The 15,268-nt window shown below is 43.1% G+C and overlaps 1 protein-coding gene across 1 annotated transcript in view; it reads right to left on the bottom strand.

Moving 5' to 3' along the window:
- Positions 1-15,268, bottom strand: part of TMEM71 (transmembrane protein 71) — a 32,424-nt gene that overhangs the window by 7,943 nt on the left and 9,213 nt on the right. Inside the window, exons 6-7 of the mRNA XM_055314217.1 lie at positions 4,904-5,077; positions 1,134-1,209 (exon numbers count right to left, since the gene is read on the bottom strand). Of these exons, the coding sequence (XP_055170192.1) occupies positions 1,134-1,209; positions 4,904-5,077 (250 nt within the window). The remainder of the gene's footprint in view (positions 1-1,133; positions 1,210-4,903; positions 5,078-15,268) is intronic.

Here is a 15,268-nt window from a genome sequence, read left to right on the forward strand (position 1 = left end):
CTCTTAATTATCTAGGATGCTTGTTTTAAAATACAGATTTTCACTAGATCTAAATTAGTATCTCAAGGGTTGGGATCCAGGACTTTGTATTTAAAAACACAACTCTCCCAAGTGATGTGAGGTATTCGACCCTCAAGAGATGAGACCTAAGAGCAAGCAATACTTGCTGACAAGAGCACAAGCACCCCAAAGACCCTGGGTCTGAACCAATTATTTATCCCTGTCTCATTGATTCAACAAATATTGACAAATCCCTGCCACTAGGGACATAGAAGTGAAGGAGACACAATGTCTCTTCTCTCGTGGAGCTCACATTCTTGCAGGAAGAGATAGATCATTAACATTCAAACAAGTGAACATGTAATAGGTCTGGTGGATGAGTGCTCTGAAAAAAAGTAAGGCGAGGTGTGAGTGGTAGAGAGTGATACGCTATTTACACAAGGTTGTTAGGGAATGTCTCTCTGGTGATGTGACATTTGAATAGATTCCAGAAAGAAGTAAGGACCCATGTTATGAGGCTTTCTAGAGAAGATTGTAGTGGGTTGAATAAACAGCAAGTGCAAAGGCCTTGAGGCATGAGTATGAGTACAGTTCTCATAGAAGGGACTTGACCACCACTCCAGAGACTTAGACAAGAAAAGAATAGGAATGGCATGCTGGACAGAGGGTAGAACAGAGAAGAGCCTATCATCAGCCAAGAGTATTATGTGATCTGAGATGCTGAATGGGCTTCCCTGGAACAGATATTTTATGTTAGGATATAAAAGTATAATGAGAAAGATGGAGTCCCAGTGGGGACTCCAAGTTCTCTTACTGGGAGTTCAAGTGCCCTTGAATTCCAAGCAGGGTTACTCAGGTCTTATCCATAATAAGGAGTCACTGAGGATTTAAACAAAGGAGGATGCATAATAAAATACAATTTCTAGCAAGATCCATTGGCTTTTGTACACTTTGTGAGATAACGAGAGGGGCAAGTGATAGAAAAAGGGGCACTTAAGGGGCACAGGTAAATGAATAAATCTTAACCACAGAGCTACTGAAAATGCATTGTGGAATCAGGTAAGGAAATTATCAATCGATTACAGCTTTATTAATTATGAAACATTGCTGCATGAAAGTAAAATCTGAATTACCTTGCACATGCACAGACGATGAAGCACACAGCCAGCAGAATTGCTTGAAAGGAGACCTCTCGCCACAAACTGGTTTCTGATAGGTAAAAGAAAAATAAATGGATTAGAATTCATTGCTGATAATCTTGGAACAACAATACTGTAATAAAATTTCCTCTTTATACACCAAAAAACCCCCCACAAAACAGTTTCAAATGTATGTCAGCTCACGCAATTTGCCATAAGTAACAAGATAAAATTATCAAATGTTGTGCAGATCCATCTATTCATTAGATAATTTTAGCAAATAATAAAATCTTTTCTGTCATTAAGAAATGCTTATGCTACACAAACTGTTTGGGCCTTGCCTTTTACTGTAATGCTGGGGAAAGGCTGTGTGGAATGTATGCTAATGTCAGAAATCTCATTCTGATGATGATGATGATGATGATGCCTTAAATTTGTAGAGTGCCTTATAATTCACAAAGAGCTTTCAGACCTCATTGAATCGACATAACAACCTGTGAGGTAGGAGCCACTGTCATCGCTCTGCACACGAGAAGACCAAGACCGAGGAGATGATGAAATTTGCCCAAGGTCACACAGCTCCAAGGTGTCAGAGCCAAATTTCCAAAACTATGCGTAGCCAGGACACAATTTTTGGCCTGACAGAGACTTGCAACTTTGCATATTGGTAGTCTCTAGAGGGCGAAAAAGGGAACATATATTACGAACTATTTGTCCTCGCAAAACTCTGCTATCCGTAAAATATTTCAGTGCCCTAGAGCCACAGTGGAAATGACAGCAAGTCCTCCAGCAATCATAATCATAGGAGTTAAATCGTGAACCTGAATATTACTCCAGTCACCTAAAAGAAATCAGAGCTGGCTTAAGGATGATCACATAAAGAGCTAAAGGAAAGGATAAACAGACCTCAACTTAATTTCTACCAAATGCTTCAAAAGCTCAATTTTGCAACAGTTGTTTAAAACTTGGAATGACTTTGTGCTGTGAATGTATTTATTTTTGCTATTTATGCTATGAATGAAGATTGAGTCAGCTAACAAAACCTACTTAGTCCATAATGTGGGTGGAGTACTGAAGATTGGCAATGCAAAATATAGCAGTTGTGAATGATGTCACTGCAAATGTACAGTATTTCATGTATACTGTGAATTAAATAAGTTATTGTGGGTTCAGCTGAACACTCAACCATCCTTCTAAAGTGTGTTTGTATTCTTAGCTGACTCTGATTTGATGTGGAATTTGGAAAACATTTCCTCACAGAAACAAGTCCAGCTTGACAAACTGCTAAAATCGTTAGACTCGAACAGTGAACAGAGACTGGTTTAAATTCAAATTCTACAAAGATACGATTGTATGATTTGATACAAAGTATTCACTAGTTCCTTCCTTCAGGACCCATTTCTCTAGGATCCAGTTTGGCCTAGCTTAACTGTCACTTCCTTCAAGAACTCCTCCTTGATTTCCTCAACTCCCCTGTGGCCCTCAGTGGCTCCTTCTCTGTAGCCCCATCATCCCTCATGCATTTGCATCAGCAATCTCATCATAGTGAATTAAAATTGCTGTTTTCTTTCTCCAGATTTCCCCACTAGATTGCAAGCTTACTGAGAATGGTCAGCACCTATCTGCTGTTCTTTGGTGGCGCTGGAGTGAAGGCCTCACTTCTCTTAGTGAGTGGTTCACTTAGAGACCGAGTGCCCTCATTGGCATTTGATCCCCTTCCAACCATTTGGGGTTTCACAGACTTAGCGACAGTGATTGTTTTTTTTTTTTTTCATGTAAATGGGACCCTTCCAGAACCAGTGAAACTGGGTGCCTCTTATCATAACTTGAGAAGGCTGTCATCTCTTATCATAACTCCAGAAGGCCATCACCTCCTTCCTCTGGACTGAAGAATCTGGGAAGTTGCAGGCACTCAGCCACCAAGAACCACCATAGAGTACTAATAGCCTTTTTAAAGAGTAAAGCTGACATAGAAGACAAGAGACCACAGAAGTAGAGACTGGCAGAAATCTGAAAAATCTAGGCCCGGAATTTTCATTAATGAACCGAATACATTCTATTACTGATTCATCCATCTCGGGGTTCCATCCACGGGAACTCAAAACATCTTGACTAGCAGAGATGATGTTGGGCACGCCTCTCTCCTTTGTGGGCCAAACATCGCCTAGACTGCACGATCACAACCCACATGTGAAGGAGACAAAATAGAATCAGATGGAGACCTTGTCCACCCCAGGGCTTCAGAATCAGATCAAGAAGAGGAAAATCCCTTCCATAGCAATAGACTCAGAGCGCTGGGGAAGGATCACAGGGAAGTGTTACCTCCCTCAGCTAGAAGGGGGGAACAGAAAAGACCCTCCCAGGTATTCTTTGATTTGGGCCTTGAAAGAGTGGGGGGGTCTTCTAGGTATAGCAGGGGGGAGACACATTCCCGACACAGCAAAACACATGTGCAAAGACTTACTTGCCCTGTCTACTTATGAGTATGCTTATCTGTAAAATAGAGATAGCACACCTAATCGGTCCAGTTTTGGAGCACCTGCTCTGTACCAGGTGTTTTGTGGGCAGGCTGGAATCCATACACAACCGAGACAATATTGCCCATCCTCAAGTAGTTCACAGTCCAGGGGACCAGACACAGAAATAAATATGCAAGAGCAGTGCAGGAAATGGGGGCGAGAGGGGGAAGGCTGAAAGCTAGGTGAGCACCCAGAAGGGTCACTTAACACTGCCCCCTCCCCAGAAAACAGGGCAGGATCCCTGGAGGAGGTGGCTGTGGATCATCTGGAAACTGTGTAAACAATAAAAGGTGCTTTTTCTGTCATCCCAGCAGCTGGAAGGAAACTCTGAAAGCTGTAACACCTAGTAGCTGACTGGGGAACAGAAGGGAAGGGGGTATATTGGCCTTTGGGAAAGGAAGGATGGTCAGTGAGGTGCATGCTTACGGTTTTGTGAAGACAGATAAAGAGAAGTTTTTTTTTTTCCTGCTTGACCTCAGTCTTTTGTAATCATAATCTCACATACATGTTGAGTCCTTAGGATCCATGACATGGGATGCCAAGTGCTTTCCACGAATTATTTTTGTCATTACAAGGTAGGAACTATGCTATCTCCACTTAGAGATGAAAATGTTGTTTTAGAGAACTGGCTGACCTGCTTCTGAGTTACAGCGAACAAGGAGGGGGCTGGGCTTTGAACCTTGGCAACCAGGACGGAGCCCTGATGCCGCAGCGCTGTGTGCGAACATGATTAATCCGATGTTGGCAAACTGATGGGTGAAGAACATGCCTGTTGGATGTATTTCAGATCTACTCCTGACAGGAAATACCAATACCTTTATATCTTTTGACTTTCCCTTGCCTTAGGCATTGCATTCAAGGGGGTTTTCTTCTTCCTTCCTTTCTTTTTCTTCTTATAGAACATGTCACGTCCTTAGCTAAGTATGAAAAATAAAATCCCAGGCACCTGTGTACGTTATCACCCAACTTTAGCAAAGCTTAACATTTTGCCAAATGTCTTTGGGTTTATATTTTTTTAAAGAAAGAAAATGCTGCAAAGCCAGTCCTTCTGGTGCCTCCGAGATGACACCCCAAAAGCAGGCACCTCCTCTGTGCATGCGTCACCAGGTGCTGCAGCAGCCCAGTCCTCCCCTGCTCCCACAGGCTGATTCCCAAGTGCACCTTAATCATCTTTAACTCATTATTTGGCCCCAAAAGGAAGAATTTTTTGGGTGTGGCAAAGATTAAAAAACAAAACAAACTCACTTATGTTATCCAAAATGTTCCCTGGGAGATGTTCCGAAGCCATCCCATGAGTCTGGAGAGCCCCGTTGTGGGTGTTTTGTCGGGGAGTCTGGGACATGGCAGGGCCGCAGGTGGAGGCTGCTGTCGTCCCCTCCGACTCCCAGGCATCAGTCAGGGGCCAGTCAGGATCTTCTCCTGGAAAAGGAGGGCATGTGGTCAGTGAATCTCCCTGCCAGGTGGCCAGTGGTCATCCCCATAGCAACACCTCGGGAGTCGGATGGGAGATGGGTCCCAGGTCTGGTGGCCTTGCAATGTGTCCTCCTGTCTGAAGGCCCCCGAGGAAAAGGCTCTTCAGTGCAGTGATGAGAGCAAATGCCAGAGGCGTGAAAGTGTCCTGAGGGAGGCCCAGTCCAGGGTGGTTGGAACAACGGGACCTGGTGGAATGTGACTGGCTGGAAAGTGAGAGGGAGGGTGGGTCAGAGGAGGCACTGACTTCCCAGTGGAAGAGTCTGGAATTGATGCCACCCACAGTGGGGTGCTGGAGTGGCTCTCGGTGAGGGTGGCACTGGACACACACTCTTCGGCCCTGTTTTCATGTAGATAAAGTAATATGTGGTTTTGGTATGTGGTAAAATCCAGGTGGTGTTGCAAGAAATCATTGCAAGAAATCATGAAATAGTAGCCGAAGACTTGCATAGAGAAGAAGATAAAGTATCTCTCCCTTAATCCCCAAGTGCATTGGGGGGGTTGTAGAGATGGATTGGAGAGATGTGTGATGAATATATGAGCCTCTCATCTTTTTTTTTTAAGATTTACTTATTTATTTTAGGGAGGCAGGGGCAGAAGGAGAGAGAGAGAATCTCAAGCAGTCTCCCCCATTGAGCATGGAGCCCTACACGGGGCTTTATCCCCCGACACTGAGATCACGACCTGAGCTGAAATCAAGAGTCTGATGCTTAACTAACTGAGCCACCCAGGCTTCCCAACCTCCCATCTTCATTGCACCAAACTATAGCAGAGCCAACTCCTTCTACGTCTCATTCATTCATTCATTCATTCAGCAAACATTTACTGGATGCGATTCTATATAAGGAACGGACCTAGCTGCTGGGATACAGTGGTGAAGATGATGTCTCTGTCCTCATGTGCCTTAACTTCTGGTGGGGAGATAGAGAATAGCTGTGAAGGGAGTTCTCCCTCTGTAAAATATCTTGAAATGCTGGATAAAACATAATAGATATCTTAACATTTCTTTTTTCATTCAAGAAGGCTGTGGTTTGGAGAGGGACAGACGTGCACACCAGCAATTAGGATGCAGTGTGGTCATTGTTACCATGAAGGGCAGCAGAAGGCATCCAGTGAGAATCAAGGAAGGAGCACCTGAGTCCATCAGGGGGAATCCAGGGAGGCTTCATGGATGAGACGATACTTAAGTGACAACTTGATGAGTAGGAGTGCCAGGGAGACAGCAGGAAGAAGGAAAGATAGAGACAGAATAAAGAGGAGGGGAGGAGGAGAAGGAGGAAGAGAGGAAGGAAAGACAGTAACCCAGGAGAGAACATGGGGGAGGATGTTCCCAGAAGAGTGAGTTCCCTTACAAGACTAAATAGGGGAGCATGTGAGTGTGGGCACTCCCAGGAGTTGATCCTGGTTGGACTGCTAAGCAGGGGTCTGATCATGAAGGGCCTCATGGGTCAAACTCAGGAGCTAAGATTTATTCTGTAGGCAATCTGGAGCATGAGTATAAGGTGAGGACTGCTCTGTGTTGAAGTGCTCGCTCAGCAATGAGAGACTCCCAGCCCCATTCCAGGAGCTGGGAGAGATTGTGGAACCCTAAAATACACATGGAGTCCTCATATAACAACACTCCTTAACCGGAGATTTCTGACCCCAGGGACATCTGGCAATGTCTGAAGATTTTTTTTTTTCTGTCACAAATTGGTGGTGGTGGGGAGAGAATTGCTACTGGCGTCTAATGAATAGAGCCCAGGGATGCGGTTAACATCCTATAATGCATGGGGCAGGCCTCACAATGAAGGATTGTCTAGTCCCAAGTGTGAATAATGCTGAGGTTGTGAAACCCTATCACAGAGGGAGCAGACCAAGTGTAGAAGGAATCTCGATCATTAGTGCTCTTTCAGCAACTCTGGTAAGCACTTACTAGTGGAGAACACCTGTATTTTCCTACATTTTCTGTATCTTCCTGATTACCCTTACTTTTGTCAAAACACCCTGCACTCTGCCTTCACAGGGCAAATCATAATGTATGATTTTGTAATTATTATATAAACACATACCATATAATACATAATTTGGGTGGTTTTTGTTTAATATCTGCCTCCCTTCTAGACTGAAAGCACCATGAGAAAAAGGCCACTTCATCTCCCCCAGCGCCAGACATCGGCTCTAAGGCGGAGCATATTGTTAGCACTCAGTAGGATGTGCTAATAAATAGAGGGTTCTGGTAGAGGGGCAGGGAGGATGAGACATGTGAAGCTGCCAGAACAACTTAGACCACAGCAACCATAGAGACGGGATCAGTGCTCATCTTCATGGAGGCTGGAACTGATTTGAGTTTGAGGCTTCAAGTGGGGAGAGAGGCCTTCCAGCCCAGGCTGGTGGGCTGACTCTGCATGTGGTGCTCCCCTCCCACTCAGCCTGGATACTGAGCAAATGAGGGGGTGCATTTGGACTGGGGAATTTCTGCCAACCTTGCGGTCTCCCTCCCACCATCCCACCCACACCCTGCGGCCGCTTGACAAAGCATCTGCAGAAGCATCCCTGCTGGTTGCCATAGAGAAAGGAAACGCAGGAAGCGAAACATAGGGATCATCCAGGAATGACTGTGCTGCAGAGGAGTCCCTGGACCATGTGGGTTGTGGTGCTATTCCCGATGGCCACGCTACCAAAACGACCCAAGCATTCATCAACTGATGAACGAATAAAGAAAATCCTGCCATTTGCAAAGCCATGGATGAACCCTGGGGGACGTTATGCTAAGTGAGATGAATCAGTCATAGGAGGACAAATACTGCATGACTCCACTTGCACGAAGTACCTAAGACCGTCAGTAACAGACATAGAGAATAGAATGGTGGTTTCCAGGGGCTGGAATGGGTGTGGGGAATGGGGTGTTGCTGTTCAATGGGTATAGAGGTTCAGTTATGCTAGAAGAGTAAGTTCTAGAGATGGGTTAAATAACAGAGTCGCTATACTTAACAACTGTACTGTGCTCTGTAATATTTGTTAAGAGGGCAGAAGTCATGATAATTGTTTTCACTACAAACACACACAGGTACGCACAGTGGGACACCGGGAAACTCCAGAGGGGTTGGATATTCCTATTGCCTCAATTGTGGTGATGGTACCACAGGGGTTTGCACCTGTTCAAACTCATCACATTTACACGTCAAATATGTACGATTTTTTGTATATCAGTTCTAACTCAATAAAGCCATTAAAAAAAGAGAAGCCTATCTGGTCAAATTCACGTGGAAGTGAGAAAACGCTGAGAACTTTCATGGCTGATTATTTCTTCAAGATTGACACTTCACTAAAATCTGTAGAGATGTGGATGGGAAACGTGTGAGAGCAGTAAAAACGTCCCTGTGTGGCTGCTTGAGGCTGCTTTGTTGAACTTCTGGCTTTTTTTTTTTTTTAACTTCTGGCTTTGCAGTGGGAGCTGGATGAACTAAAAACATGTCCTATGTGGAGTACTAGAATATCACACAGAATTTTCTAGAAGACACAGAATTAAAGATGGAAACTACAAAAAAAATCACAAGGAATGATCAAGGAATGCTCATCTGTGGGGAGATATGGTTTGTCCCCAATGTATACTTTCCCTACCTGACATTTAATTTTTTTAAAGATTTTATTTATTTATTCATCAGAGACAGAGAGAGAGGCAGAGACATAGGCCGAGGGAGAAGCGGGCTCCCTGTGGGAGTCCGATGCAGGATTCGATCCCAGGACCTCAGGGTCATGACCTGAGCCAAAGTCAGATGCTCAACCACTGAGCCACCTGGGCACCCGACATTTAATTTTTGTCTCCAACCTTAACAATAAACGAGAGGATCTCGATGCAGGTAACATTTCAGCAAATAGCCCTTTTGTATCACATTGGAAGATGGTAATTCTATTCTATTTCTCCTGATTTATTTAAACTCCATCTAGCTTACTTCTGTTTTAAAAGGGTCTATTTCTTCCAAGCGTATTTCCATACCCTTGCATATAAAATGGGCATTATTGTTTGCCATGGAGGGAAACATAAAGCCACATAACAGATATTGCCATCAAAAATATTTATAGGAGAGGCATCAGCTCTGGAGAAAACCACAGAACTCAAGCTGGAAAGCCTTGCCTGAGGTGTCCTACCTCTCTTTCCTGGGCCTGGGAGGAGTGGAACGGGCACTACTGATCAGTCCTGTCTGCAAGAATGCTTTATCTTCTTTCAGTATGACTCACAGGCTCTGGGAATGTCTCCCAAACTGCAGTCCCAGGGTCTGGGGAGCTGCAAAATGCCATGGCTAAAAAATGAATTGCAGCTGATGAGGAAGGTGTCTAGACACAGCTGCAAAAGGGGTGAGCTAAGGATAAAATAGGCAACCAATAAAAATCCTTTTTAGTCTGAAAAATGAGGCACGAGAAAGTCAGGGGAAGTAAGTTTTGATTGCATCCCTTGCCCAGAGAGAAAACAGCAGAACAATTTAATTTTGAATTCTTCTTGAGTCTTCTAACGAGGCGACATTTCCAGAGAAAAATAAATTGCTGATAAAAGTCACGGGGCCTTGGGTAAATCCGGAAAACAAGAAGTCTGGGGAAGATTTGATTACAGTTGACAGCAGAGATGAGGGATTTCAAAGTCCTGTGTGCACCCGGTTTGCCTAATTACCGATTTTGGAGGGGGGTGGTTTGATTTGTTATATTTAGAAGATATTTGGAAACCATGGGAATTTTAGCAAGATAGCTCATCCTCGTGCAGCACTGCTGTGGTCCAATTGTTTTACAATTGTTTGGACATGTTTCCAGGAGGCAAACTACGGGAAAACTAGATGTTAATTGTTGAATATGTGAAACATTGCCCTTAGAACACCGGTTTCCAGACTTCCAGCATCTAAGCATCATTTTCCTGATTTTGGCCATATCCCAGAGCCTGCTTACCCTTAGCCATTTTTAATATTATCTTTTACGTTGTTTCATTAAATCTTCTACTTTGAAGGAAACTGTGTGTCAGTCACTTAAATGCCATAAAGAGAAAGTAAGTGGAAAACTGAATACAATGAAAATTAGACTTGATTTAATTTGCCCATAGCAGAAAGCTCTGAGCCTGTTCTTTGTTAAAAAAACAACTTGGTGAAAACAAAAGACTAGCAAAAGTTTGAGCCTTGAAGCTACCAAGATTCTTTTTTTTTTAATATTTATTTATTTATTTATTTATTTATTTATTTATTTATTTATTTATTTATGATAGAGAGAGAGAGAGAGAGGCAGAGACACAGGCAGAGGGAGAAGCAGGCTCCATGCACCGGGTGCCCGATGTGGGACTCGATCCCGGGTCTCCAGGATCACGCCCTGGGCCAAAGGCAGGCGCCAAACCGCTGCGCCACCCAGGGATCCCAAGATTCTTTTTTTTAAAAAAATTATTTATTTATTTATTCATGAGAGACATAGAGAGAGAGGCAGAGACATAGGCAGGAGGAGAAACAGGGTCCCTGCAGGAAGCCTGATGTGGGACTTGATCCCAGGACCCCAGGATCACGACCTGGGCTGATGGCAGATGTTCAACCACTGAGCCATCAAGGAGCTCCAGCTACCAAGATTCTAAACTGAGCCTTTCTCCTGGTTTATGTCAGAAGGACTGAGAGAATTGAAAAAGGGACCACAGCTTCTCTGTCACTGTGAGATTCCGTGTTCATGACTTCTATGTCCTAAAGGTGTCCATCCCCCCAGCCTGCACTTTGGGAAATGGTGCTTTAGAACTGAGAAGAGTCCCATGTACTTGGGAAAGCCAGCCTAGAACGGAGGGTTGGAGACTTTGAAAAACCACCAAATGGGTCAACATAGGGAAGCCACTACTGCAGCAGTGTTCCCAGTAAGAGGAGGAGGTAGCCTTAAAAAGTCATGGCAGGGGCAGCCCGGGTGGCTCAGCGGTTTGGTGCCGCCTTCAGCCCAGGGTCTGATCCTGGGGTCCTGGGATCGAGTCCCGCATAGGGCTCCCTACGTGGAGCCTGCTTCTCCCTCTGCCTGTGTCTCTGCCTCTCTCTCTCTCTAATAAATAAAATTTAAAAAAAAAGTCATGGCAGCCCAAAAGGGGTAGGTCAGAAGGGCAAGCCCATGAATGGTTGTTGGGCACAAGGGGTGGGGGGGAGGATGGGGAACAGGAAGTGGCTGGCAATGAGTGTGGGGTTTCTCTTTGGGGTGATGAAGATGTTCCAGGGGTAGAAAGTGGTCATGGTTGCCTGGTGCAGTCACCATGGAAAACAGTATGGAGTTTCCTCAAAAAATTAAAAATAGAGCTACCCTTTGATCCAGTAATCACTTTATTGGCTTTTTACCCAAAGAATATGAAAACATTAGTTTAAAAGCATACATGCACCTCTGTTATTGCAGCATCACTAACGAAAGCCAAGATACAGAAGCAGGCCAAGTGTCCGTCAATGCATGAATGGAGAAAGAAGATGTAGTATAAATTCACAATAGGATATTATTCAGCTATCAAAAAGAGTGAAATCTTGTCACTTGCAAACATGGATGGATTTAGAGGGTATAATGCTAAGTGAGATGTCAGGGAAAGACAAATACCATATGGTCTTACTCACATGTGGATTTTAAGAAACAAAGCAAATGAACAACGACCAATGAGACAAGCCAAGGAACAGACTCTTAAATCTAGAGAACAAACAGGGAAGGTAGGTGGGCGGATGGGTGAAACAGGTGGAGGGGTTAAGAGTACACTCATCATGATGAGCAGAGAGTAATGTAGAGAATTGTTGCCTCACTGTATTCCACACCTGAAACTAATTTAACATTGTATGTTGACTATCCTGGAAGTAATCTAAATTTTAAAAAAAAAGTGATCATGGTTGCACAAACCACCTTGTGTATATATTAAGAATAGATTTTATGATATGTGAATTGTATCTCAATTAAAAGTATCTTATTAAATTAAAAATAGTGGGACGCCTGGACGGCTCAGTGGTTGAGCGTCTGCCCCAGAGTCCGGGGATCGAGTCCCACGTCGGGCTTCCTGCATGGAGCCTGCTTCTTCCTCTGCCTGTGTCTCTGCCTCTCTCTCTCTGTGTGTCGCTCATGAATAAATAAATAAAATCTTTTTAAAAATAAATTAAAAACAGTGCCATATTACTATAGGCATTTGCACCCATCTGCCAGGAATGCCAAGAGTAGGTAAAATGTCCTGTATGTTCCCTTCTGATGAAAGATTCCACACATAACTCATTTATCAGAAACATTTTCAGGGCTATGGGACACTTCTTTATTAAGTTGTGCACCACCAGCTATTTCTTTATATTCTCCTCTTTTATGACATGCTCTTCTGGTTCCTTGCCTGAGAAATTTTCCCCAGAGAACCTTTCCTGGGTATATAGAGCAGTGAGCATATGCTCAAGACTCTTGGATTGGAATCCAGGCTGTGCTACTTACTAGTTGGGTGGCCCCAGGGAAATTATCTAATCTGCCTTAGTTTCCCTCTCTATAAAAAAGAGATAAGAATTATATTCTATGTTGTTGCAAATGGTAGGATTTCCTTTCGTCATAAGACTAAATAATATTCCATTGTATGTAGATACCCTATTTTCTTTACCCATTATTATTGATGGACACGTGGGTTGTTTCTTTATCTTGGCTCCTGTAAATAATGCTGCAAAGAACACAGCAGTGAGGCTATCTTTTTGAGATTCTGATTTCAATTCCTTTGAGTACATGCCTAGAAGTGGATCATATGGTAGTTCTATATTTAATTTTTTGTGAAACTTCTACATAGTGGCTGGACCAATTTACATTCCCACCAGCAGTGCCCAAGGGTTCCCTTTTCTCCATATCCTTGTCATCATGGATGGGCCTAAAGGATGTTATGCTAAATGAAATAAGTCAGACACAGAAGGAGAAATACTCCATGATTTCAGCAGCCCATGTTTCAGATGAATAAGTCCGACTGATCTACTGCATAGCACAGAACCTATAGCTAACAATGCTGTGTTGTAGACAAAACTTTGCTACGAGGGTATGTCTTATGTTGAGTGTTCTTAACACACACACACACACACACACACACACACACACACGTGATAGTCCCTTGCAGACATTGGAGAGAGGGGATGTACATAACATGGATTGGTCGAGGGGTGCCTGGCTGGCTCAGTCGGCCCTGGGCTGAGGTCAAGATATCAGGGTCCTGAAATCGAATGCCCCATTAGACTCCCTGCTCAGTCTGTTTCTCCCTCTCCCTCTGCCCCTCCCTGCCACTCATACTCTTTCTCTCTCTGAAATAAATAAGTAAAATCATTTTTAAAAATGTGGATTGGTTGGGATGATGCTGGCCCATGACACTCACTATTGTTAGGGGAAATTATGGCTGGAGCTTCTGTTCAACCTCCTCAGTTTCTTTCTTAACTCCCTTTTCTGTTCATTTACATTTTTTATAGGTAGACCACTTTATTCTCGAGACCTCTACAACTTCTTGTATTGGCTTCCAAAGCAATATCTCTAGGTCCTTCCTTGCTCTGGGACGCTTTGATCATGTTTCCAAACCTCCCCTGGCTAGCTTTCCACTTACTCCCGGTGCCTCAAATTCAGCTCACAGAAAATAGAATTCATTGTCTCATTTCTGGACTCAAATCTGTTTATTTTTTGCCTCTTCAGAGCTAATAAGTCCTGAGGAGAACATGAGCCCATATGCTAATATGTACTTTTCAAGAATTAGTACATATTATCCTCACAATAATTCTATGTGCTATTTTTCTCTTTTATATGTGAAGAAATGGAGGTCATGGGGATTAATTAACTTATCCAAGGCCACTTAGGTCAGAAAACACGGTTTCAAGACTTGAATTCAAACCCATTCTGCTCAAAAGCCCATTCTCCTCATTACTCCACCATTACTGCCCTCCAAGCCTTCTTGATGGCTGAACTTTTCATGCAGCTTCCCAGTTTTCTTCGATTCTTCTCACTTCGCATCATCACAGTCAATCATTCACAAACCTGGCCATTCTGCCTTAAAGAATATTCCTTAAATCTTTTCCTTCCTCTCTATTTCCAGATCCACATTCCTCTGTATGCCTGTTGGTTTTAATTGCCCTTGAGCTCCCACTTGGTACCTTTCATCCAATCTTCACTTCATGTTCCTGTCAAGGTAATCTTTGAAAATTCGAATCTAATTATGTTATCACCCTGCTTGAGAGCCTTCTAAGATACCCTTGATTGAGTAGGATAAAATCCAAACTCTTCAACACGGCACAGAAGGTTCTCCAAATATATCTTCAGTTTATCCTTCCAGGCTCATCCCCCACCTCCCTGCCTCTTTCTTTTCTCTCTGCCCTGTTTATACATCCTTGTTATTGTGGGAACTAGGATACGTTCCATTTAATTAATCTTTTGTTTGCGTGAGAATTATGCCTTCATTTAACAAGTACTTACTCTGTTTTTAAATTGATCTAGTAATACACTCACACACACACAAGTACATTTGAAAGCTATTGAAATCTTAATCGTATTGTGTCGATGTTAATTTCCAGGTTTTGATAATGACTGTGTATAGTTGAGTAAGTTGTAACCAGTGAGGGAATCTGGATGAAATGTATGCAGGCCTTCTCTGTACTATTTTTAGCAACTTCTCATGAATCTATAATTACCACAACTTTAAAAAGTAAAAAAAAAAAAAAATGAGCGTAGCATTGTGTTTTCTGCCCAGGAAGTGGAATGAGAAAAATAGTAAGACATGTAAGTGCTATACCTTTAAATTATTATACAGTAGTGTTATATGATTCCTATTGCTTGCTCTTTGAGCCTGGGCTTTGGGGGTATATCCTAGATTTCATCTTGGAAGGAAAAGCAAAATCCTTATTAGCACTAGAACAAAGACTTGGCTTTTGAACCAGACAGACCCACACTGGATTCCAGTTCTGCTGTTTATAAACTAAATGAACTTGGTCAAGTCACTTAACCCTGAGCCCACTTTCACCATAATTAATAAAAATTATGATCATATGACCTACTTCTTAGGAGGCTTTGGAATATTTAAACAAGATAATGTATATAAACAAGGTAATAGGACAGAATGTAAAGTACTTAGCTTATAAATAAACAAGGATGACTTCTCTCTCAGGCCACATCAGCAAATCCTGTTGGCTATTTTTTTTCCTGTTGGCA

Source organism: Nyctereutes procyonoides, unplaced genomic scaffold (genome assembly GCF_905146905.1).
Source record: "Nyctereutes procyonoides isolate TBG_1078 unplaced genomic scaffold, NYPRO_anot_genome, whole genome shotgun sequence".
In the NCBI taxonomy this organism is placed as follows: domain Eukaryota; kingdom Metazoa; phylum Chordata; class Mammalia; order Carnivora; family Canidae; genus Nyctereutes; species Nyctereutes procyonoides.